The sequence below is a fragment of the Biomphalaria glabrata genome, chromosome 12, assembly GCF_947242115.1.
Source record: "Biomphalaria glabrata chromosome 12, xgBioGlab47.1, whole genome shotgun sequence".
NCBI classification, from domain to species: Eukaryota; Metazoa; Mollusca; class Gastropoda; family Planorbidae; genus Biomphalaria; species Biomphalaria glabrata.
Window position 1 is genome coordinate 11,212,154 of NC_074722.1, and position 26,672 is coordinate 11,238,825.

A 26,672-nucleotide genomic window follows, 5' to 3' on the forward strand; every position below is an offset into this window, starting at 1 on the left:
CGGGATACGTGCCTTGCCCAGCGTAGCTGTCGGACCATAAGAAGTCCCTCTATACTGTCCATACCGGCGTTCGCAAGGACATCGCTGTTTGTAGTGCGGTCCTGCCACCGTATGTCTATGATGGAGCGCAAGCATCTTTGGGGAAAGCGCTCAAGAAGTCTTAGTTGTTTTTTTATATAGTGTCCATGTCTCAGGGCCATATAGAAGGGTTGAGAGAACCACCGCCTGGTAGACATTGATTTTTGTAGGCAGGCGGAGCGATTTGTTCTTCTAAACTCTCGCCTGAAGGCGTCCAAAAGCGCTACTAGCCCTGGCCAGACGGTTATCAACTTCCCATGAAAGTGAGGCGTCATTTGACACTATACTACCTAGATATGTGAAGTGGTCTACCACGTTAAGGGGCTGTCCGTTTACTGTGATCATTGGGGCTGAGTATGTTTCATTGGGTGACTTCTGGAACATGACTTTTGTTTTCCCGAGGTTTATAGATAGACCGAAAGAGCTAGGCGGCAGCGTATACAAATTCGTTTACCGCGTTCTGGAGGTCATGTTCATTGTGAGCTAGCAGGGCGCAATCATCGGCATTGAGAAGCTCCGTAATGACCATCTCCTTTGTTCTTGTATGGGATAGTAGACGCCAATGCACGGCTCTATTTGTGTCTGTTCTAGTTTCTTACATTTGAGTTGAGAGGACCTATATAGAGGATGCACATTCTAATTTTGGCCCGACCGAGGTTAAATGGCATTTTAGTTTAATGTTCTGATGGTTTCATTTGTAAAAATTTGATTATTTTTAAAAATGTCGTCATAATGTGTATATTCCATGATAAATTAACTTTTCATATATTATATATAACACCAAAAGTGACAACTAAATGGAAATTTGAAGTTTTTTTTTTTTTTTTTTTTTAAGCAGAATTTTTAAAAACAATTTCATGAGCTAGATACCATATAGGCCTATATATCTCCATAGCCATAGCTCACTGTCGTTATCTATAATAAAACCGATTACCAACCCAGACAACGCTCTATAAAAATAAAAAATGCTCTAAGACCTAGCTACTAGTAGAATTAAAAAAAAAAATGATACACAAGAAGCTAGGTGATCAGCAGGACTATTCACGTTTTTGTTTTTTTTACATGTATAGGCCCTAGTTAGTCTATGTATTTGAAGTTTTTTGGCATGTGGGGTTTTCAGGCGGCGGGGCTTGACTGTCAGATAATATATCATCATATTATAGGTCTATGTCTAGAACATAGACCTATCTATTAGATGTGAACTTATGACACTAAAAAATAAATAAAAATAATTCGCTGCACCCACGTGACCAAACATGGAACTTATAACCCGGAAGCATTATCGAAACACTGTTACATTTTAAGAAGCCAATATTGTTTTAATTTCGGACCTCTTAAAATACTGCTCCTTTTATTAGTGTGAAAAAATATAAAGTAGTATATTATTCATGATAAAAATTAAAGTCCATTATTTTTCAATATGCATTGTATTTTCTAAGTAGCACGGGAAAAGATGAAAGTGACCTTTATTGCGCATGCGCAATTCAATTGTTCTCATGGATTTCGTTCAGCAGTTGATTGAAATTTATATTGTCTTTTAGCATTCTGTTTTTCGTGTCTTGTTCTATAATCTGTGGCTTCATTTGTAGATAACACTTTGTACATACATGCAGTTGTTATTTCTTATAAATATTCATAATCTAATCATTTTTATTCGGTTTGATTTGTGACAAACATAGAGTCTGGTCTAGATCTATTGTAGATAATCCAACTGATAACACATCTGATCTGTATAAGTTAACAGAACAGGTAAACATCGTTTTTTCTTTAACATGATGATGTTTTATTTCAATATTTTTTGATGACTGTTGACACTCCTAAGTTTACAAAAATTGTACTTCGCAGATCATGATCTAGGATAGATCACAATCATTCTAATCACTAAATTAAGCAAATTTGACTTATCATTAATCTGTAATCAATCTAGATCTAGACTCTAGTCCTAGATTCTCTTAGTAAAAGTCTTAGTACTCTTAGTGACACTTAGTCTTAGACTACTTAGATTTAGAAAGTCGACTTAAGTGTCTTAGACTCAGACTTACATTACTTAGATCTAGATCTACATACAAGAACTAGTAGAAATATTATCATATTGAATTGAGATATATCTAGTTGTTAATTGTATATATATAAATATAACAATATAATTGAATATATTAATATTGATTTATAGTTATATACTAAGATTCTAATTCTAGTACATCTAATCTATGATCTAGTCTAGATCTAGAATTTTATAAGTCTAGCTAGAGTCTAGACTAGTGACTAGTCTAGAGTCTAGATTTTAGATCATCAGAAATTATCATCATTCTAGATTCTACTAAATTCTAGGTTTACTGACTACTCTTTTTTTTTTATTAGTCTTATGTACTAAAAATACTATTATCTATAATCTATGCTTATAGTTTAAGTTTAATTAAATCAATATATTATTATATATAGAATATAGACCTATATTATATTAGAGTAACAGTATAGATCTAGATTCTAGATATTTAGATCTATTTTAACTTGTAGTTGTATATAACATATTTTTTATTAGAGATCTAGAATCTAGATATAAAATATAATATTCATATATATATAGATTTATCTGATCTAGATATATTTATTATATTCATATGGAGATTTATCTGAGTTAGATATATTTATTATATTCATATATATCTGTAGGTAATAATAGTTATATAGTAATATTACTAGATCTAATATATAGTTATAGGTATAGTAATATTTAGACTTTGATCAAATAAACTATTGTGATTAGTCAATCTAGATTGATAACTATTGGTAGTAGTTCTTTATCCAATCCTATTCCAGGAAACTGTCCAAATTATACCCCCCCCCCCCCCACACACACACACACACAAACACACATTTGACAGTGTATTCTTGTCTTAAACTAATAAACTTACATTAGCACTTTTTACATACTATTTAGATAGCTTTAAATATCAACTCACTCTGTTAAGTAAAATGTTTTTAGCCATTATTTCTCTGACATCCAATCTTCGATCACACTGAAATTTTGCGCAATTATTTTTTTACCTGACAACACAAAAATGAATTTATAAAAAAATGTGTTAATTGACTATTGGTAATTAATTATTTTGCTAGGTATCTTGAACAAGGGAAAGAAATTATACTTGACTGATGTGATGGTATAAGCTGAATTAGTCCTTTTTATAGGTCGCTGCTTTAAAGTTTGTGGTTAACAATAGATAACTATAAATGTTCCTATTTACATAAATAACGACTTTGCTAGCACAGAGGTAGAATGTCAGCTTTAGGGAGGTTTAAGCACTAAGTTTGAATTCAGTTCGTCATCCCACCCTCTTTTTACAAATATTTTTGTTTATAATAGCATTTAAAAGAGATGACCCAGATCCCCCCCCCCCTTTTTTTTTTTTTCCATTTTCCACCTTCCCTATCCCAACTGGTGATGGCAAGATAATAGTGTATTAAGAAAGCTAAAAGCATAAAATAGCGCTAAACAAAAACAATTGGTAAAAAGTTTTCTAATTACACAGATTTATTATTGTTAGTCTACATCTATTACAAATTTAATTACATGACTGATCCAAACTAATCCATACAACTATGCTTAGCTTTGTTTTTTTAAAGTATTTTAAAAATATTTTATTTTTTCGTGTTTAAGATCCTCTTCACATCTTACATTATAACTTTTGTTGTAACCTAGTTGTTTCTGAAGCCCCTGCTTCATGCTGAAATATAAATTATAAGTATGTGTGTGTGTGTAAAATACCACACTTTCATTAGGGTGGGTGCAGTGTATAAAGAGGGTGAGTGTGTGGGGTTTATTCGTTTAAGGTGTAAATTTGTAAGTGTGTCTAGTTTGTAAATATATCAAAACATTTTTTTGTAAGCACCTAAGATCTAAGATAAGTGCATACACATTTTCATGTAAAACTGGTGGTTTCAGCGGTTTTGTGGACTAAGAGGGGGAAAAAAGTTGTAATGTAAGAGAAGACTAAATTGTTAAAATATTCTATGGGAGGAACAAGGCAATGTCTACTTCAATTCATAGGCCAAAAGTATGTGAGTTGGGGGGGGGAAGCTTATAATAATGGACTGTTCCATTGAAGGATGACAAAAAGAGGTCTTCTTTAAAAAAAAAATGCAATATAAACTATTTCAACATAGTGAAGCATAGGTTACAGGCTACAGGATGGCTGCCTGGTCGTGAGGTTTGCGCGCTGGACTGTCATTCGGATTTATCGATGGTCGAGGATTCAAATCCTGCCCGCTCACATCCCCCGTCGTCCTGCGGGAGGTTTGGACTAGGAAGTAAACTATCTTCAACTCTGAAGGAACATCCGAAACATGTAAAACACAAACATTTTACATGGTCGTTGATGATTACGTTATTAAGATTTTTATTTTCATTCGCTGTTTCTGCTTAGAGCTTGTACTGTAATCTAGAGATCATATGTCAGTTTTTTTAAGTACCTCTTCTATGTAGAACAGTTCTTAAATATTAAAACATTTTTTTAGATTATGATATTCTTAACAAAAACATCATAACGACTTTAAGATTCATTATCTTCATACACTTTATAAACATTAATTAAATCTGACTAAATAATAGGATTGAAGTTTGAAAGATACTTTTCAAAAAGTTGTCAATTATATTTACCAAAATCTAGGATTTTAGATTTATCTCTGCTTCTATGCTTTAAAAAAAATGATGGCTTTTATATGTTCAAAACTAATACTTTGAAGTCTCAACTTAAAATAGACCATAATCATTTTAAAAAAAATTTTTTTGCAACTATCTCCTCAGATAGGTTGCTTACTTTGCTTACTTTCTGTTTAACTAGATTATCTCTGTTATCATTTAATGCTGTAATCCTAATTTAAACTATTCATGATTAAATTAAGCTAATAGAAAAAGAAATTCAATTCAAAATCATAATTTAAAAAAAGGTTAGGATTGTCCTGTATTAGTTCCAACAATGTCTACATTTTATTTCTACCAAAAATCTGTTTGTTTATTTGATAATACATAAAAGGTTGTGTTTTAATTAGGCCATAGTATTTTCAAGTCAGGATACACATGCAACATAATATAAACAATAATTTATATTGTGCTTTTGTTTGTTTTTTACAATGTGTGTTGTTTTTTTTTAACATTGTATACATTTTATTGAATTTACATAAAATAAACAGATTATATACACATATATATAGTCTATTTGATGCTACTGTTGTTTGTGAATTGTAGCCTTCAACTTCTAAAGACATCCTTGCTTGAGATGTCAGAGAAGACAGATGTGGATCAAGACTATGATGATGGTGAAGAACACACTTCAGCAGGAGAATTACCAGAATATCAATATTCTAGGGTGAGCAAAAGAAACATTTTGTTCTAATTGAATAAATTCTTAAATTTTTTTGTTAGGCCTCTGTTCTTTGATAAATCTCTTTCAAAACAAACGTTTAAGAAGTTTTAAATAATTTTTTTACAGGCAAAATTACTTGATATATCCAAAAGTAAAGCAGCCTGTGCTCGTCCCAAGTGCCTAGAGAAAGCTTATGACTCGTAAGTTATATTTTCTATTTCCTAAAATTATTTAAAAGGGCATTTTATAAGTCAGTGGCTTAAGGCTTATTAAGGGCAGGGGAAATGAAACATATGTATCAAATTGTGTTTACAAATACGGTATTGATTCTTTGCTTATTTTACTGAAGTAACTTTATTTTACATGCACAGACTTGATATTTTCTGTGAGCTATAAATTTACCTTTATATTTGACTATTTAGTGAGGATGGAAAGTGGGATCCTGATCGCTGGTACAAGGCAAAATTTGGCCAGTCCAGGGAAGCCTCTCCATTGACACTCGTCGATGGAAAAGACCGCAGACGTGTGCCTGACCTAGACAGGGACATCAAAAGACGACCATCTAGTAGGTTTATTATGTGCAATATATTCTACCTCCCAGTTAAAAAAAAATATTTTTTTTTTTTTTTTTTGTTAATGGCATAATTTTAAGACAAAAAACCCCCCACACATTTTGTTCAATAACTTTTCAGTTAACGATCCAGTTGAAAGACTCAAGGAGGAGAAAGATGGGATTGTTCTTAGCCCACAGCGAAGGAGCTTTGGAACAGGGTGTCATGTACAGACACCTGCCTATCTTCACCAACTCAGCTTACCTGAAAGAGAAAGAGAAGAAACAAAGGTTGAAAGAGACAGAGATAGGTTTGTTTAATGTTGTTTTTTTTTCTTTATTAGTTTCTATGATAAGTTTAATTGAGCAAGTGGACAAACATGTTATTGAAAGATCTCTGCTTTATGAATTATTTTAATCTTAAAAGACTTTAAGGTCCTTACAGTCATCTGTTTGAAAAAGTGATGAAAGTAGATGTTTGAATCGTCAAAGAAGTTTTTTTCTTTAACAGATTTAGAAAGTAAATAGTTATTTTTGACACTCAGACTTTTGTATAGTTATTTTATACACTAAGACTTTTGTATCGCCCTTATGTTGTCAAATTATTAAATTGCAATTTATTTTGAGAACTGAATGTCTTAGTTTTCCAGAGTAAATTTCAAGAAAAAGTTTGTAGTTAAACATAAATAATTGAAATAGATCTCATTAAATATAAAGGGACTGCAGGCACGACATGGCCTAAATTGTGCCGATGTGCCTAAAATCAAAATCAAATCATTAAATATATTGCTTTATTTCATTGTCGTAGTGCATATGGCATAGCTGTTGTCACAATTATTTATTTTAAAAAATATATATATATTTGGTTTCACTTCAGTAATTAGTGTGTACGTTTTTGCTGTTACATATTTTTATTAAACACCAAAGACTAAAAATGCCTATTTGAACTTGTATGTTTTATTATTGAAGTGAAGCTCTTTTGTTTTAGTGCAAACTAAAAATATTTCTCATAGCTTCCTGTCTTTATAGAGTCTTTACATCTGTTTATTATAACAGGGACAGAGAAAGGGAGCGTCCCCCAGCCAGAAGGATTGGTAGTGGACGAATACAGATAGACAGAGAAAATAGCAGGGACTTCTCTGGTCTGCGTGATAGATTTGATGACAGGGATAGAGAGTACACATGGAATAGAGATAGGGATGTTCGAGACAGAGACTGGGATAGAGATAGGGATGTCAGAGATAGAGACAGAGATGTCAGAGATAGAGACAGGGATGTCAGGGATAGAGACAGGGATGTCAGGGATAGAGATCGAGATCGTGATCTGAGAGATGGAGACTGGGATCGGGACAAAGACAGAAGATTTGAACGATCTGATAGATTTCGTAGAGCCAGTGATAGAGAATTTCCAGAGAGAGACAGAGTAAGTGCCATTTATCAGAAATTTTGTAGTTCCTAAACTTTTATTTCATTAATGAAGCTATGAGTCAATGTATTAGCTCTAAATCTATGCACAATCTGAAGTTGTGAACTTTTTACAATACTGTATATGATCATAGCAGTTATATTTCACTTGCAGAGAGAGAGAGATTTTAGAGATAGAGGTGACAGAGTGGATAGAGATAGAGGCTTTGACCGATCAGGTAATGTTAAAAGATAATTTTTTTAAAACCACTACTTAATTATTTTTTTTTTACTTGAATCTTGAAGTCTTACTTTTTTTTTTATTACTGTGTCAAATATTTTTACACTAGACACGTTTAGTTCTTATACTTTGTCATTTTTAAACTGTTGTAAGTTTGATTTTTTGTGTATCTTGTATATCTTTGATATCAGACATATATTGCTTACTTTAACCAATCTTTCTGATGCAATTTTCATTAAATGTATTTGATTTGAACTCAGGCTGATAAATTAATGATTCTAACTTGTTAATGGAATTTTTTTCAAATGAAATGTTATCCATCCAGGACCTCGACGAAAACCTTATGGGAGAGATGAGAAAGAGCCAGAGTGGTTCACAGGGGGACCTACTAGTCAAAATGACACTATTGAACTCAGAGGCTTTGAACGAGAAAAAGAAGAACATGACCGTGATGATTCTGATTCAGTTTTTAAGAATGATGTGAAAAAGCAAAGTTCACCAACTGAAGAAAAGTCTGGAAAAGGTAGTACAGTTAAAGTTTTTCATAACTAAGACATTTTCATTTTGAACACAAACCATTTTTATCACTATTTTATTATCTTTTACTTTCATTTAGAATCTTCCGAAGAAGCCTCTGAAGTTGATATCAAAACATCCCAGCGCAGCTCCCCTGAAGATCAGCAGATGCTGCCAGTGAGCGAACCTGAAAAATCTCAACTTGAGAATCAGCCCAGCGCTCCACAGCCACGCTCAAGGACATCGCCAACAAACCACAAATTTGACATTGAGCAGATTCTAAAAGCAGATTTCCAACTTGTTAGTTTATAGCTTGTTTTGAACCATATCTTGTAATACTTGTATTTAAAACTTCAATATTAATTCATTAGTAAATACAAAGTTCACTTTTGAGAATCCAAGGGTCTATAATGTAGCTATTAAAGTACTCCCCTTATTATTCCTGTTCTTTGCAATGTGGTAGTGACCAACACATAGCCTCAAACTTTCTTAAATTCTGGAGTTGGTGCTACAGTAGTTAGTCTGGGAAAAAAAAGATATATAAAAATGTGATGTTGTAGTAAAGTGATATTGACTTTTTAAAAGAAATTAGTTTCCCTGAATGTTTAAGTAGTAGGGCAGTAATGAAACAATTTTGGTTTTTCAGGACGAAGATGTTATTACACATGGCAGCAGGTTCTCCAGATTTTTCGTTGCAAATGGCAATGGTGTGATGAGCAGTGATGCATCTTCTATTGAGGATATGCTTGTTCCACATGGTAAGTGGTTTTCAGGGCAGTTAGTTCAACCTGTTAATTATATCACCATTTAAAATGTGATTGACCAACATGGCTTTTATAAATGGTTATACAATGAATTTTTTCAGACCTTCTTGAAGACAGTCGCTCGAGTCCCACTGTGCCATCTCCTATACCATTGATTGGCCCTATGGGTGCAATGCATGGCTACCTAGGACTTCCACAGCACGGTATGCACCATTACCAAGAACAGTTTGCTGGGCACATGAAGGACCACTTGGGCCCTATACCCCACAACCTGTTGACCATGCCAAATCCAGCTGGGGACAACAATGCCACTGTAAATGAGAAAATGGCCCTACCGCCGTCAGTGACAGCCCTGTTTAACAGCGCTGCAGTGGGAGGCTCCAATGCTTGTAAGTGGAAGCCCCGTCTAGATTGTAGTGTGGAAACTCTAGAGTCTAGCTACTACACTGATTCAGGTAGAGTGATTATATGCACCATTTAAAAAAAAAAAAAAGCTTAAAAATTTTTTCCTGATGGCTAACAAGTACAGAGCAGAAGAACCTGCCAGCTAACATTTGTGTTTGAAAAATATGTACCTTCGTAACATGTGCATGTTGTTTTCACTAACCTGTAGTATGTTTGTTCACGTAGAAACACATTTTGAATTTGTTAAAAAATCTTTAAAGCAAAAATGTGCTGCTGTTATGAAATTTTCAAACTATTTGGAGAGAGAGCCTTAATTAGCTTATGATTAATAAAAAAAATACATAAAGACTTTTAGTCTAGAAATTGTGGGATCTTTTTTAAACTTAATTTTGTTACAAATCATAGTAAATCTAAACTAATTGTTATTGGGCACTAAAGATTTCTGAAATGCTTATGTTCTAGAGGGATTAGTCAGGCAAATTGTTTATTTCCCCAAGAAAAATTATTGTACCTTCCCTATTTTGACTCTGAATATTCAATGGCATTCTACCACTTTTGTTTTCTTTTCCTCTGAGTCATTGATGTAATACTGTTGTAATCTCATCTGCCCCTTGCTAAACAATTGTCTTTATAATGCCTTCAAAATAAGGTCTGTTATTTCTCTTAGTTTATTTTCAGTTGCCTGTTGCTGGACATTTTTTGGCATTAAGCCTGTTGTTATCATAACAATAACATTTAGAAGTAATAACTCAACTAATAAGTTTAATTAACATTTTTTTATATGTCTCTGTAATAGAATTAGAATATCCTAATATTCTAGGCAATATATAAATATGTTTTTTTGTTCAGTTTAGTCCTGTTCAGATTTATCTGCTTAAAATTGTATGGCTAATTGTTTTTAGCTAAAAATGATTATTTTTAATTAGAAATTAGACCCCCAAAATTGAAAGTTATTCTGTAAAACTTTTTTTTTAGGACTAGCACAGAAACTCTACACTGAATTTTATATGCTAATTGAAAAAAATCTTTCTAGAATTGTTTTTAAATAATCTATTTTACTAATATGTATGAAAATGTTTGCATTAAAAAAAAAACTAGTTTATAAGAAGATGTGTGTTTCTTTTACATTAGCCATGTCCAGTACCAGCAGCTTTAGTACTCAAGATGCTGAGGCCCAGCTAAAAGCCATGTTATTTCGAGGTCCCAAAGAATCTGCTTCATCCAGTGGAACTGCTTCGCCTGCAACATTACCTCCTAGTAAGTTTAAACAAGAGCCTTTATCCTCTCATTCCAGGGCTCTCTGTCGGCTAAATTTTTGTCTGTAGAAAATTTATATATATATACTTACCTGGGATCAACTATTGCTGACAACCTAACATTAAGATGAAAAGAAGAATCAGAAAAGTATCTACTGCAATGGCAAAACTCTTTAACCACGTCTGGGAAAATAACAAACCATGGCAACCAAAATGCTAGTGTACAATGCCTGCATAGTGAGTACTTCTTTATGATAGTGAGAGCAGGGCGACATACATGCATTAAGAGCATAGAATAAAGTTTTTACCTGCATTGCCTGCAATACATAAGGTACATCTAGAGGGATTGTGTCTCCAATCAGGAAGTTTTGAAATAGGCCAATGCTCACATTATCTATGCTCTTTTGACACAGAAGACTGTTGGCTTGGGTGTGTCACCCACATGCCAAATGGACGTATTCCTTAGGACATCCGCTATGCTGAGCTTGCGGAGGGAGTCTGACCCAAGGGATGCCCTAGACTAACTACAGAGATGTCTGCAAGATCTGAGGACTATGGGCATCAATGAAAGTATGTGGGAAGAAAAAGCACAAGATCTGACAGCATGTGCACTCACAAGCTTGAACTCTGGCAATTTTGCCGCTCAAGAATCAGCTTGTTTAGTCACAGCAGGATTCTGCTCAGATTCAAGAAAAAAAAATTATGCCAGTGATTCATCTTAAAATTAGATTCTGACCTTTAAAATGGCAGCCAGTGATTGGTAATTCTGTTAGATTGAAAAGAAATTTAAAAAACATGCAGGGGTAACAAGTAAATCTACACAATGTAAAACAAAGAAATGTTTTTGTTGTTTTTTTCACAGGTGTTCAACATAAAGTGAAGACCGTTGCTGAGCTGGAAGCTGATATGCACCAAAACTCAGCCCAGAAAACAGTCAGCCCTGTGATAGGCAGTGTTAACCAGGGAGGAGACATGTCTGCATTTAACAAGTTGCTCATACTGATCAATGCAGGCTCAGAAGCAACTCATAACGCAGTAAGTGCTTGAGCTAGATAAATATTTAAAAGAAACTGAATATGTATACAGTTGGACATCATCATGAATCTGCTTTGACTACTTTGTACAATCTGGTACAAATTTTTACACATTATTTCTCTCACTAGCCATTCTCAGTTCAAGTTGAGACAACACAGGAAGCATAAAAAATTGACCAATTATTTTATCAATTAGTCATAATTAATTAAATTTGTTTTATAATGGCAGTACTAGCTAAGGGGAGATTAGTCTTGTGTAGAGAATTAGGTCCTTGTTTATAACTTTGATGAAACTAACAAAAGATAACTACAAAACCTTCCATTTCATAAGCAGTTTCTATAGTTCAGTGGATAATTTTTGAAGTTTATTTTGTGATAATAAATTTGCACTAATAATCCGCTGCTTATCTATGTAGGTCAACTCTGATTCTCAATCTTCCAGACCTGGTCTACTTCCCAGCCATAGTGAATTCAATCATGTAAGTTCTTGTTTATTATCTGTATTTTAAATTGACATTTTGGTTGTGTCCCTTTCAAAGCTAAGTATTTCTGATCAGTGAAACAGAAATGTGGTCAAGTGGTTGATAGCTCATTTATGGTGCCCTGGACAAGTGGTTGATAGCTCATTTGTGGTGCCCTGGACAAGTGGTTGATAGCACATGTTTGGCGCCCTGGACAAGTGTGTGGCGCCCTGGACAAGTGGTTGATAGCTCATTTGTGGTGCCCTTAAGATGCAGGCTGCAGGACTTGTGAAGAACAAAACAAATTAGGGAGAGCTGAAAAATGTCTTTGTGGAGGATTATTAGACTAGACAAAGGTCCCTGTATACAACACCTATCACAGTGAAAATTCAGAATGATTACTTCAGTTAAAGCTAATTGTAATAGTGATAAAATATAAAGGATAAGAATGGTGCTTCTAACAGATGTATCATTTACATACACTTCCTAATTTAAAAACACTTTCTTTCTTACTATCAAAAGCACTTAGCTATATAAAGATTTTTTTAATTCAAATTTTATAGCAAAAATTAAAAACAAAAAGGCTTTTTGTAATAATATGTTTCTATAACAACATGAAAGGAAAGGAAAGTTTCCCCTTTCAGACCTTGCAATCTATGGGGCAGATGATAAGGTCATCTGTTTCTTTGGCCAACCGTTAAAGAGCAGGGTGTCATATCGCCAGCACAATGACCAATCACCTTAACTTTCCCAGACTTAAGTCAGGTACTTATTAGAGTTGGGTGGACTCAGGGGCACCCTAAAAATTCCGAAATTCAAAATCCCATCCTTCACCGAGATTCGAACATGTAAACATGGAATAGTTTTCTTTAATAAGCCAGCAAAAAATCGACTTTTTAAAGCTTTAAATGTTTGAAATACTTGGAAGACTAGATTAACACATGGATGTGTAGAATATCTTGACAGAGCCACTGTACATTATAAGATAATCTTCCATTTTGTGAGAATAACAAATTTCAGTTTTTCCTGACTGGAGTTCATCATGTTTATGTAAATTGCTGGTTGAAGCATTAGACTAAACTGCCTTTACTTTCTGTCAAAAGGCTGTAATGAGAAACAAAGAGGAACAAATGCAACTACTTCAAAGGTCACTACAAAATGTGCCTCCTGGTCAGCAGTATTTAACTCATCAAGCTCTGTTGGCAACATCAAGCCAGCAACAAGGACAGACTCAAGCACCTACTCAGGTCACTATTGCCCAACAGTTTCAGAAACAGCAGTTGTACCGTCAGCAACAGGTGGCCATGCAGCAGGCCAAACAAATGGGTAAATTTTGTTTTTTCTGCCACTATTTACCCCTGTATATCACACTGTTAGGTACATCTTGTATGTATTTCCCAAATACCACTCACTAATTGACCAAGAGATCTATTGAACTATCATGCATATTGCATGAAATTTTGTACGTAGGTTCCTTTTATCATTTAGGTGCCCACTAAGACATGGTTTTGACATTCGCAGCCTAAATGCTGCAATTCCCCAAAAAACGCAAGCTTTCTATTAAAACCTTTGTATCTAATTTTAAGTATTTCACTGAAGGCAGCATTCTATATATAAAGAATAAATAGAAATTGTACAAACATCCCATATTTTTAAAGCATATTTTCTTTCTTTTTTCCTAAGTCAACTTTAAAGGAAAAAAAATTAGGCTTATGGCATTAAAAAGATAATCTTGGAGTCTATTTCTGTTGTTTTTTTTTTGCCAAGAGAAAGGGAGAGAGAGCAAGCAATGATTTCGTGCATGTGCATGTTTAAATAAAACTACTATACTCTGTAGCACTGTCTTTTCTCTACATTCAAAACCAAAATAATTTTTCCTTTTTTATGCATCTTGTTGTAAGCAAAACCAATGTGGAAAAAAAAATGGGACAAATTCATTTAGTCTAATAAAAGTTCAGAGACACTGCTTTAAATTTTCCTTGTCTATTAGGTATGGTTCTTAAACCACCAACCACTCCTGGCTTACCACAAGCAATGTCTACACCAATGACAAACATCGGCGTCAAGCCCAGAGCCCAAAGTGGTGGCCCCACTGCCTCATCTGACCCCATATACAGTTTGATTCAACAAAATCCAACAATTGTGATGAAGCCTGCCTCTCCAGCTCCCTTGGCGGCCCTGCTGGCCTCACAGCAGACTGCCGTACCCAGTACAGCTAGAGTACCTTCACCACTAAGTAAGTCTTTTTAACAAACTACATAAAAAGATTTTTAACAAACTACATAGAAAGATTATTTTTTTTTACCTTTGTGCAATAATATGTATTTTTTTTTTTTTTTTTTTTTTGGACTGGTTGGCTGAGGTTTAAGAGTATCTAGTTTATATAAATTAGTTTCTTCGTTCAAAAAAATCCACTTCAGATGGGGCTATATAAAATATGTTGTTACATTTAGCCATACAAAAGCCTTGTAATTTTTTTTTTGTCTCTAAAATTATGTTAAATATTTTGAGAAATTTTAACTTTTTTTTGTAATTTTTTTTTAATGCAGAAAAAGACTTTTCAGGAAAAAAAAATTTTACAGGAAAGAAAGATTCTAACTAAAATAACATTTTTATTTTTATTATAAAATGTAGATCTCTATTGTTTATGTTAGGGAAAGGAATATAAAAAAAACATGTAATTAGATCAGAAAAATATATGAAATAAAAGTAAGTTGTTTTTTGTCATTAAATTTGAATTGTGTCGGAGAAAAAACTTGTAAAAAAAATCAATTTTCTGAATGATTCATCTTCTTGTATATACTTATCCTTTATATACATTTTATCCTTAATATTTTAGTGATCACTAAACTGAACAGTGTCGGGAAAAAAAATGCCTAGAAAGTCCACTTACTTCACCTTTTAACATTTTAGAATTTTATTCCAAAAAAAAACAACAAAAAACCAACAACCCCGTAACCATTAACATGCTGCTTTCAAAATTAAATGTGTTGGAAACATTCATAAAGATAACAAAGCAAACACCATACCACCAAGTTACTGAGAATAATACCTCACTATTCAGCACTTGTGATGGTTTTGTTGAAATTAGCTCTGCACTACAATTGATAAAGGCTTTTCTCTAAACTGCTATCTTGAAACATAAATAAATTTGTATGTTTTTCTAATCATAAAATATATATAAAACAAAATGCTAAGGCAGAAGAGCACACACACAGCCAGCAACTTGAAAACCTATGATGTACCAGGGGACATAGAGTTAAAAAAACAATGGCATTACTTTAGCCCAGAGTACACAAATGATCATACTATTTGAACCCTATGGTGACTTATTTCATGATTTTTGTGTCCTCAGTGTTTAGTCAGCAACCACCACTTCACTTGAGTGCCCCGTCTCCTATTCACCCAGGTCAGCTGAGTCCAAGATCTTTAACTGTTGCTGGTAGCACTATGTCAGTAAGTAAAGACAGTCATTAGTTCTATTTTTTTTTATCATGTGATCAGGTACTATTAATTTATTTCACTCTTTAATGAAAACATGCAGGGATACCCACTGATGTATGTGTGTTCATCTAGACCTCCGGACCAAATGTAATTATTAGATTATTTTACTTTTTTAAAAAAAGTGTAACAAGTCAAACCAGAGTTTTTCCTTTGTGGCCAATTAGTTTATAATTCTTTTCCCAAAGATATACATAAGCTGTAAAATTTCTAGTAAAATTTTTAGAGCCATCTTTGAGAAACTTGTCCAGGCACATTTTTGTTTCCTCTTCCCATGAAGGAATTAAAAAATCTTATTTCTTTTAAAACTGTTTACAATGAAATGTAGCTTATTTAATAACTACAGTAAACAATTAACTGACACAGATAGAGAGCAGTCTTAGTCATAAAAACATTGCAAAACATTATTGGGTTCTTTTATCATCATCATCATCATCACTCCTTTGAGTTCCTCATGGAACATAGGGCCTCGACAAAAACATGCCACTCTCCACAGTCTCTTGCTAGCTTTTTGATGGTGTCCCAGCTCTTCCCGGTCTTCTCTGCTTCTTCAAGTACACTGCGTCGCCATGTTCTTTTTGCGTCTTGGGTTCTTTTATAGATTGCCTGAAAACACCAGGCTATCTAATGACGCTTCAACTTGAAAATGCCTGTTTTTTTTGCTCTTCACTTTTTACTGGTAAAGTGCATCTAATAATAAATTTGCATCTTATCTAAGCTTACTTTTGTACTTGTGTTGGATATAAAGGTTAGATAATTCATTCTGTAACAAAGTTTTGCAATAGTAATTGTATATTTATATATTTCAGTCTCCTAGTGGGCTTCGCTCCCCTGTATTGCCACGCGTCCTTAGTCCTCAAGAGTTGTCTGCTCATGCTCAGGCTGTGATGCAAAGTGCATTGATCAAGAAGCAACTGCAGGATCAAAATGAACGTTATATGAAGAAACAACAGGAGAGGTTTGTATTCTATAGCTCTATTGTATTGTAGAAGCTTTGTATGCACACTCTAGTATTTCCTACTCTACAACTACTTATCAATATATAGTTTAGTGGTGAGCCATTTCAACTTGCTGCCACTTCATTGCAAAAGAAATCAAAATGATTTTTGAATTGCTTTTTTGTTTTCAGAGCCAAGTCTCCAAACCAGCCGATATTGAGTGTAGTCAAACCTCAACCAGCTGCACAACCAATTTTACCTCCAACACCTCAACCAAAAGTAAGTTTTTGAATATGTAGATGTATTCAAGTTGTTTGAACCAGACAAGTCAACTGCTCTTTGTAGTACTAAAACTTTGTATTTATTGGTTTAATCAAACTTATCATAGCGTGATGAGACTATAACTGTGCATGTCAATAATAATTAGAGGACTATATTTATAACTATTAATGATTTTGTGTAAATATACATTAAATGTAATCATATTAAGACCATAAAGAGTGGGTCAGTAATATATGAATTATCAAAAATGATATTAATTATTATTGAAGAGCCAGAAAAATGATGAGTTCAGAATTTAAACTTAGACTATCGTCTAGTAAAGGCTTTGCAAATCCTTAAAATTTTGTTTATTTAATATTTGGAAAAATGGCTAGTGACATACATACAATAGAAAATTGGCTGGAGACATTTTGAAAGAAGTGTAAATCATAAAAAAAAAAAAAAAAAGCTTGCCATTTCTCCTTTCAATCCACTGTATCTGTAAGATATTGGTGACACTGTTTTGATAATCTAGTGGATGAAATTTCAGGGCACTTCTGTGGACACTTTCACCCCAACCTCAGTGTTACGCAAGATGCACTGCGACAAAGCAATTGAGAAAGAGAAACAGGCCCAGGAGAATAAATCTGAAACGGAAACAGGTACATTGCTGACTACGTTTGAACAGTTAGTGGGAGACAAAATAAATGGGGAAAATGTGGCTTCTCAAAATGTTTGAGGCTAGAATAGCACCATGATAGTAGTTGAGTAAGGATATGGTAGAGGTGCCAGGGTTCTATGTGGTCTGGATTATCTGTTGTAGATTCCTCTTGAAACTATTGATAATTTTTTTATCCTGTCAACCTCAAAATCCTAATGACTCAAATTGCAATTAAAACTATTAATGTGAAAACTCAAATTATTATTTTTATAATAGCATTTGCAATTGCACTATTTATTTGTGTAAAAGATTCATTGAAGTGTTCATTTCTAATCATTAATGAATATCTCAGGGTTTATGCCATCCATGCATGAACTTAGTGGAGTTAACTACAATGACAGTCTAGAATCTAACGACAGTGCTGTACGCAAGGCTGAAGCCAAATTGGTTGGCGATCTTAGTGATATCAGCTTCCTAGACCCAGTGAACCCAAATTTGGTGGCTATGTCCAATCAGTTAGAGAATTTGAGAATGGGACAAAGTAATGTACTACCAGGCACGCTGTCCCAGCCTATGTCTGTTGAAGAGAAGGTACTTTCATAAGTTAAAACATACATTCTTGTTTATTGTTTTGTAGAGCATAACGTTTTATATAAATAGTTTTATGTACTTAAATGTAACATATCAAATCAATTTTATAGTTGATTTCTATCAAAAATGCAGATGAAACTTTCTGATCTTGCTGAAAAACCTGGCTATCTTTCATTGATGCTAGACAAAGCAGCAAGAGCAAATCAAGGTCGACCTATTGTAAAAGGTAAATTTCATTGGTCTTTTTCTTTTCAAACTGTAGTCTTTTACTATCAAGCATTAATGCTATGATTATCAATACTTAATTTTTATTTTTATTTAGCTTCACCTGAGATTACCACTGATGACAGGTCTATGCTGCAGCTTCACTTACAAACCTTACAGCAGCAACACCAACAGCTAATGCAACAGCCTCCACCAGCTAACTGGACAGGCAGACCAGTCACTGGGAGCAGTACTCAACAACCCTCCTTCATGGCTCCTCAGACCTCAGTGGCTCCACCCTCTCCTCTCCAGCAGACCAATAAGTTGGGCTCAGGCAGGGCCATAGTTGGAGGCAATTCTGTACAACAGCAAGGCTCTGGCCCTCAGACTGTCAACAATGCCCAAAGTATGGAGTTTATGCGGATGTTTGAACAGCAGCAACAGTTGCAGAGAAGACATGGAGTAAGTAGAAAGTGTTGCCAGTGAAATCCTTCTAAATTGAGTTGCTCATACTATTATTCAAAATAGAATTTAAAATGTTAACATTTGTGGCTAGCTAATTTAATTTGAATACCTAGCATCTTGCTTTTTAACTTCAACTTGTCTGTATTCTAAAAAAAAAAAAAAAAAAAAAAAAAAAGTAAAAAAAAAAATGTTATTTAGATATTGTATCTGAAACCCATTTTGTGATATAGGTGAGATACCTAAAGAGCTTTTTTATATGCCTGTGGTTTTATTTTATTTTTTTAAATTTTTTTTAAATAGCTTTTATAGATTCAGCTTTCATGTTTATAGCATGCTCAGAGCAGTATGGGCCAATCATTTTTGTGGACCAAATTGGGGGAGAAAGTCTTCCATTCTGCATTTAGGGCTCGGTAAACACTACTCTGTCAAAATCCATCACCCTTGATAGGTAGCCAAGCGGTTTAAGCCTCTCTGCCACACCCCACACTTCTATTTTTCTATTTCTTAGTTGATGTAAAACTGTTTAACTTATAATTTACATTGTGTTTCAAAATGGTTTAAAAAGTTAAATATATATTCTTTTTGTCAAAGTACAATTGTATAGCTACTAATTTGTTTACATGGCTCAAATAATATAGATCAAATTTCTTTAGCCTAATTTATTAGCTCAAAATTACTTTATAATTTACATTATTTTCTAGCATTGAATCATTTATTTTGAAACACACTGTATTTAATTCTTAGTAATTGAACAGCACTTGATTATTTTACCTCTGTTGAAATAGGACAATATTAATCTGTTTTACCAGTCTCATACTCAAGGTCTAAATTTACCACCGCCTCCAATGGGCCCACCACTCACCCACATGGGGCCTCCTCCAGGAGTCGGGGTGCATGTAACTGGACGTTTTCCTGTTGTCTCCACACCTGTACATTCTACCGCCAATGCTGTGTATATGAATCAACAACTCAACAGAGGTAATGACTAGCTAGATGGATTTTTTTTAAATTGAAACTGTACACTTTAAAAAATAGTTAAAAGATTCTGTTGTTTGTCAAACAACTAAACATGTAAAATTAAGTATATCAGATTTAAGTCTTAACAATTTGGAAAAAGTAAATTTAACCATTTTCACTTGAAAACTGGATAGAATTATCTAAGACTACTATTTAAAATATTGTGTGTTGAGCAAATAATTTAACAGAAATTTCTTGTTCGTAAAATAAAATTAGAATTACTAAATTGAGATATTTCTTTTTTTTTTAGGTGCTTTAAGTCAAACTTAGAAATAAGTGTTTAACTTCTATGCTGCATTGAAAAAGCTCATGTTTTTTTTTCTCTTGATCAATGCTCTTAATGATTACAAATAATGTCAAAAAATATACATGATATGAAGTCTTTGCCAATATCCACTGTCACTGAATTCCATATAACTGGGTTTGTTTTTGTTTTTTTAATCTCATGGATTGAATTTTCTTTTTCTCTTTAGCTAATGCACAACGTCATCAACAGTTCCAGATGGCTATGCAGAACAAAACAGCTCAGCAGCAACAGCAGCCAAGAGTTATGACACCAATTTATAACATGGTACCAGGGCCCCTGAGTCCTCACAGTCCAGCTGGGCCATTGTCCCCAGCTGCCCTGAATGCTACACTACAGAGGGTGGCATCTCCACATGGAATCAAAATGAGTAAGTTTTGGCATTTTGTATATTTATACAAAGTAAAGTAAATTGTATAAAGTAAAGGTACCACTTTGAGATCAAGCAATCTATAGGGGGCAGATGATGTTAACTTCTCTGTTCCTTTGGCACACATAAACACAATTGTTTTTAGGAGCTAAAATGCATTCAAGGATTTAGAATTGTCCAAACAACAAGTTGACAAATCTGCTTTTCAGTAAATATATAACATTTTCATACAATGTGCACAATGTCCTACACTACACAAGTATTTATTTTGATATAGGGCTCTGGTTTGGAATTATTACAACTGAAACTACCCAAGCAGACATTGTATTAATGGTTTTTCTCTGTCATCCACTCTTTTGTTCATACTTTAAATATATATGATTGTAATAATTGTTACTATTCCATGGTCAAATGTCCTTACTAAAATATTGTCTCAAATTTTCTTTATAGATGGACCACTTCAGTCAAATTTTAATATGAACGGTGGTGGAGGCAAGGGAGACATTGGTGGTATCCAACGTTGGTTTAGCTCGGATATTCTCAAGACCCAGTTGCCAAGCATGCCTCCTCTTCCTACCCAGGGCAGTCATGTCATGACAGTGGATGAGCTTGAGAGAAACTGAACCCAATTTATGACGTCTGTGAACATGATAAATGTTTGTTCTTATATCCCACTATACTGTTGGCACGGTTCCAAGTTGAATATGTTGCGACAGTTTAAAAATCAAATATTCCTACAGTTTTTGAAATCCATAACCTCAATGGATTTCATGTGCGCGTTTCTTAATGCGATACAAGACAAATTACAAAAAATAAATCACCTCTGGTTTGGACAGGCCAGCCACAAAACTGTCAACCTGAACATTTTCAGCCAATAGGTAGCTGCTGGAACCAGGCTATTTGTACATAGGAATTGTTTATTTCAATTTTGTTGACATAATTTGAAGACCATTTATGGTTGAGATTTGTTAAACATTAACTTTTTTTTTGTGTTCTAAAGAGTTACTTTCCCTTCAAGCCTTTGGAGCTTTTTTTTTTCCTTTCTTTATTTTGGTTTTCACCTGTTGAAGAGCAACGTTTGTGCAGGATTGTGAATTGACTTTTGGAACGTATGCTTGTATTTATTATGTTTTGTTGCTAAGATAAAAAGACATGGGGTTGCAGCACACCCTGAACAAAGTGCTTTTACATGTGGCTGAGCTGAATGTTTGTTTTTTTTTTGTTTTTTTTTAACTTAAATCTATAGGGTCACAGCACACCCTAAACAAAGTGCTAGGGGTCACGGCACACCCTAAACAAAGTGCATTGTTTACAAGACAGACAATGTTACTTAAAAATACTGAATGTCTGAAATTGAAAGTCATAATGTTGAGGTTGTTGTTTTTGTTGTTTTTTTTTTTACTTCAAACTACATGTCTTTAACATCTTTTTGTTTTGTATAATTAGAATCATCTTCTTTACAGTGTTACAAGTTTTCTTTGACTGATGTCTTGTCTCTCAACAATTTTGCCTCCTCATTTTATTTTATTTTGTAGATTAGTCTGTTAACAACTCAGAAACTAGTGGAAACATTTGAAGATTCTTCATTTTATAGGTAATAAGATCACTTATGGTAATAAATTGATTAGCACATAGTACACACTTTTTGGCAGAAAACGTTATTTTTAAAATATAAAAATACCCACAAGAGTGACACACATTTATTACTGGTACTTTTTTTTTTGTCTAAATTTTTTTTAAATAAGATTTTTTTTAATGTGGAAAATACAATGCTTCAACTTCAATGTACTGTCTGTTCAAAATGTAAATATAGTTATCCCTGTGTATATAGTTGGTATATAGTTACAAAAAAAAAGTTAAAAAAAAATATTTTTTTTATGTGTTTTTAAATCTAGATTGCTGTTTGGTTTAAATATTTCATTTACGTTGTAGATTAACGTTTTATTTTGACTTTCATTGAATAAATAACATTCAAAGCAGTATTAAAGAATTTGTCCTCTAGTTGCATACATTAAATCTTGTTTTTTTCCAATTTAAAAAAATTGTTTTTGTTTCCAATTCTTTTGTTGTTTTTTTTATCCAGAAAATTCACTCTGGATACTTGAATAGATGTACTAGCATTTCTGTAGATATTACCTTATGTTAAAGTAAAAAGTTTTGCCTTCAACAGTAAATGGTGATGATATCATGCTAGTGTGATTACAATTTTTATCTCCTCACTTTGCCACAAGTTAAGTGTTGAAATCCCCCCCCCCCTCCCTTTCCTAATTTCTTTTTTCCCACATTCAGTTCATTGATAATTGACTTGAATTATTCATCTCTATTGTGTAAAAAAAAAAAAAAAAAAAAAGCTGTACATAGATCTTGTAAAAAGTTTGTTCTTTCTTTGTTTATTGCCTTTATGTTTCAAATAAAAATGAGCAAGAAACAGGGAGATCACTCTGAAATAACTTGTTCTTCAGACTTCAAACAAAATTTCAACTTCAAAAAAAAAAAAAAGCCAATTTTTGTTCCTTCTCCATCCTTTTTTTTTTAAAGCATTAGTAAAAGGTATTACTATTAGCTTATATTCTCCCATGAATATGGCATTTATTTATTTTGGTTCAGATTTCCAAATCTAAATTCTTTTGACTTTGTATATAAATAAGTAAAAATCTGGCAGCTTTCTTTTCCATTTTCAAATATTAATTTGAATTTCCTTGGTCATATTACTGTCTTTTTGTTTGCTTACCTTATAGCTTGTCAAGTTAGTCTATTGTAGTGTTGTTTTGATATATTGAAGTTGCAAATATCAGATATTTATAGGGAGTTTTCAAATACAGAGTTTGAGCTTTAAAAATTTATCTTTGATTCGCTTAGAACTCCCTTGTATCATTTTTTTAAAACCAATTTTATTTTTCTTCCTTTGGATCCTTAAAACTTAAAAAATTATTACAGGAAGTTATTTTTTAGAAGAAAAAAAAAAGGTTTCTGAGTTGAAGTTCTAAAATAATTAATGTGGACATTGTATGAAACTTTAAAATTTGTTCACAAGACTTCTTGAAAACCAGACTTGACAGTGGACTGCGATGAGGACTTGACTGTGGACGCACTTAAGGAAAAACAGACTGTTTGACCTTTGTTGTTGTTCTGGAGTATTGCGGGTGATGTTCTGAAAGATGTAAATGAAATGAGCAATCATCATTTGCTGGGCAATGTGTGCGCCGCATGCATGTTGTAGTTCTAAATGTATATAAATTGAGCTGACTCAACATTGAGACCATAATCTGCTAATGTAAAGAACTAGAACCTCCGATCTGTTGTTTTTTTTTAAAACTCTTCTCACCCTAAGAAACTGTTTACTTAAGGCCTCAGCCCTTGAGCTTACTTTATGGTTAGCGAGTACTTCTAACTGTACTTCATCAGCAAAGTTTAATTTAAACTGGTTTTGCAAATAACTGTAACTAGCTTTCCAAAAGTAAGGATACACATGAAAAAAAATAAAATTGTTTAGGATTTTTTCCACATTCATTCTTTTTTTTATTTTCTCTGCAGTTTTACCTTAGAATTAAATTACTTTTGAAGGGGGGGCGTGCCCCTATTGAACAAATAATTAAAGCTATGGTCGTCCTAATTATCTTTCTGGATGAATGCAATCCTAGACATTCCTTGTTTTGTATTGCGTGAGAGCTTCTTGTGGTCACTTCCATTTATTGAGCCAATTATTTGTATTTACTTGAAATGCATGTTGTTTTTTTCTTTTTCTCCACTTTGTTATCCTCGTGTTAAGGTTTGGAAAATAATTATGAAGTTTGTTAATTAAGCTTTCAGCTTTGTACACATATGCTCTCTCGTAACTTCCACATTTTACCTTCTTCAAGAGTGTATATACTTATCATCGTTGCATATTTTCTAATGTAAAAATCCTAAGGAATTTGTGATGGGAAAAAAAAATGCTTTTGTGTTTTCATCATCTGCACTGACGGCTAAGTAAAATATTTGATGCGCATCATGGACTGAAAGAATGGAAAAGGAGTATGCATCATTTTGTTCTGTTATGTTCATATTTACTCACTAGTTTCTCAATTATTTATTTCCAATAAATTTTTTTTTAAAGGGTTCAATTACATTTTGTTTATGTTGGGCAACTTAAGAAACAAAAAAAAAAAAAAAGGTATTTGGTGTGAACTTTAGGTCCTTGCGCTGTTCTCTTGATCAAACTTCTGAAATAGTAACTAGACTTAGTACTGAGTGCTGTTAAGTGCTCTGGAAGTGTACATTTGGTTCACCCAATGTACTGCTAGCGTCTGCAAAATTGAACATCCTCTTAGTTTTTTGTTTAGTGCATTACCATATCATTTGTTTTTTGTTTTGCCATCTAGTTTTATGAGAGAGTGACAAGTTGAACATACAAACAAACAAAAAAGAAAGAAAGAAAACTTGTAATAGAAATGAATAAATTGATTTATGAAATGACTTTCTTTTTTTTTTTAGCATTATTTCCCATTATGTAATGCAAATTAATTTTTTTAAAATACTGTACAATGTACAGTAAAACAAATGTTCTTATATCACTAAAGAATAGGAAAACAAAAAAAGACTATGAATAGTACCAGGTAGAGCGTGTCCTGATGTGGTCATCCATTACTGCACACACAAAAGTGCTTACAGTTTCTACCTTTAGTTGACAGAATGAGAGTCATTTAGATTTTTGTTCTGTGCTTTCATGTAAATAATAAAAAGTCACTTGTGAACAACCCAAAAGATACCCCAGTTTGCAACACCTTATGTTAGTAGCCTTTGTGATGTCATGATGCTGGTCAGTCTGCAGGTTTGTGATATCATGGCATATTGTTTTTAATTACCGGAGACTTTTATCATAGTAACTGCAGTGAGGCTAAAACTTAATGATGGCAATTTATAATTGGCCTAAACACATTTGTACAATTTTTATTTTTTTCAACCCATCTACTATTAGAAAAAAACAACTTGTACTTTTTGAATTTATAAAATTTTTCTTATAATGAAAAAACGAACTAAAAAACTTCACCTGGGCAGCACTGCTTGTATATATTTGATCAGTAAAGCAATACAAACAAGAAACTTATTAGATGTTCAGATTTGCATCAATGTTTATTTCCAGAAACTGGTCATTTAGGTAAATACTGACCAACAGTAATTTAAAAATGTTGGGCCTTCTGGAAATTGGGGGTGGGTGGGGGGAGGGGGGGGGGGGGAATAGCACCTGACTAACCTAAAATGACAGAAAAACTCAGGAGAACATACACCTAGATATTTAACTCTAATGCATTCCATTACAAATAGAACTACCATTAGTGTTTTACTAGAGGCAAAAGTAGGGTCATGAGATGAAATAAGAACTAAAGTCAAAAAGGTTTCAATTCATAAATGGTCATTTTCTCAAATATTCACACTGGAATTACTGAATAAAGGATGATACAAACAAGAATAGTACCTCCTTTTTTTTTCAAACTTGTATATTATGTACATGCTGTCAGTTATACACAATGTCATAGAGAACATCTGTGTAGCCTTCAGTCCCTGCTGCACTATTTTCTCAAACTTTTTGTTAGCAAAAATAAATAACAAAGTTCTGTCTTGACATTCTATTTATGCTGTACATTGAGTGCTCTATTTATTTGGAACTAATTAACACAACTTAAACCCTGTAGAGACACTATATATCTGTTTGGTATAATCTGCTGAACAGTACAAATTTTAAGAATTAGTTTAGCTTGAAAACAATCAAATTAAAATCTTTCATTATCTCTAAAGCATACATTCTCAAAACTACCCAGCTTTAGTATTTAGTTTGGTAAGACAAAATAGTTCATACATTGACTTGTAAGTTATTCAAGGACAGTTTAGAAGTTAGATAAATCAATATCTCTTATTATTTTGTAACAGCTTTCTGTGCCAGATGTTTTTGAGAATATTTGTTCTAATAAATGTACCTTTAAAAGTGAGTAGCATCTGATGCAGCCTAAGCACACAAATGTGAATGTGTAAAACTGACACAAAATATTTGAGCAACAATGCTTATGACAAATAAAATTGTGAGAACCTTTGTCATGCTTTTCAAAAAAGTTTATCAGTGGTAGTATCTGCTAGGCTAAACAGATGACTACAATAACAGAACACATAGCCATATACATTCTAAGTATGCATTTGTAGTGAGCTCTTAAGCAGACAAATAATACACCACTATACAACCAAATGATAAAAAAAAGGATTGTTGAACCATTATGAGCATGACAATAAATATAAAAGTTTTTTTTTTTTAAATAG

General features: G+C 33.2%; 1 protein-coding gene across 4 annotated transcripts; it reads left to right on the forward strand.

Annotated features, from left to right (window-relative positions):
* Positions 1-1,481: 1,481 nt before the first annotated feature.
* On the forward strand, positions 1,482-26,323 carry LOC106056183 (eukaryotic translation initiation factor 4E transporter-like). 4 transcript variants are annotated; one of them, XM_013212798.2, is made up of 26 exons: positions 1,482-1,827; positions 5,324-5,444; positions 5,568-5,641; positions 5,864-6,006; positions 6,134-6,302; positions 7,048-7,414; positions 7,571-7,634; positions 7,962-8,159; positions 8,253-8,452; positions 8,799-8,910; positions 9,018-9,371; positions 10,453-10,578; positions 11,440-11,612; positions 12,028-12,090; positions 13,176-13,398; positions 14,063-14,308; positions 15,428-15,528; positions 16,383-16,531; positions 16,703-16,790; positions 17,323-17,434; positions 17,786-18,024; positions 18,157-18,250; positions 18,347-18,690; positions 19,479-19,671; positions 20,184-20,384; positions 20,835-26,323. In XM_013212798.2, the coding sequence occupies exons 2-26, from the start codon at positions 5,355-5,357 to the stop codon at positions 21,005-21,007; spliced, it is 4,296 nt and encodes a 1,431-aa protein (XP_013068252.2). In that variant the 5' UTR covers positions 1,482-1,827; positions 5,324-5,354; the 3' UTR covers positions 21,008-26,323. The 4 variants fall into 4 exon arrangements, with proteins under 4 accessions (XP_013068252.2, XP_013068254.2, XP_013068255.2 ...); XM_013212800.2 differs by having other exon boundaries at positions 1,485-1,827; positions 9,018-9,305; XM_013212801.2 differs by having other exon boundaries at positions 1,485-1,827; positions 9,018-9,119.
* The last annotated feature ends 349 nt before the right edge of the window (positions 26,324-26,672 follow it).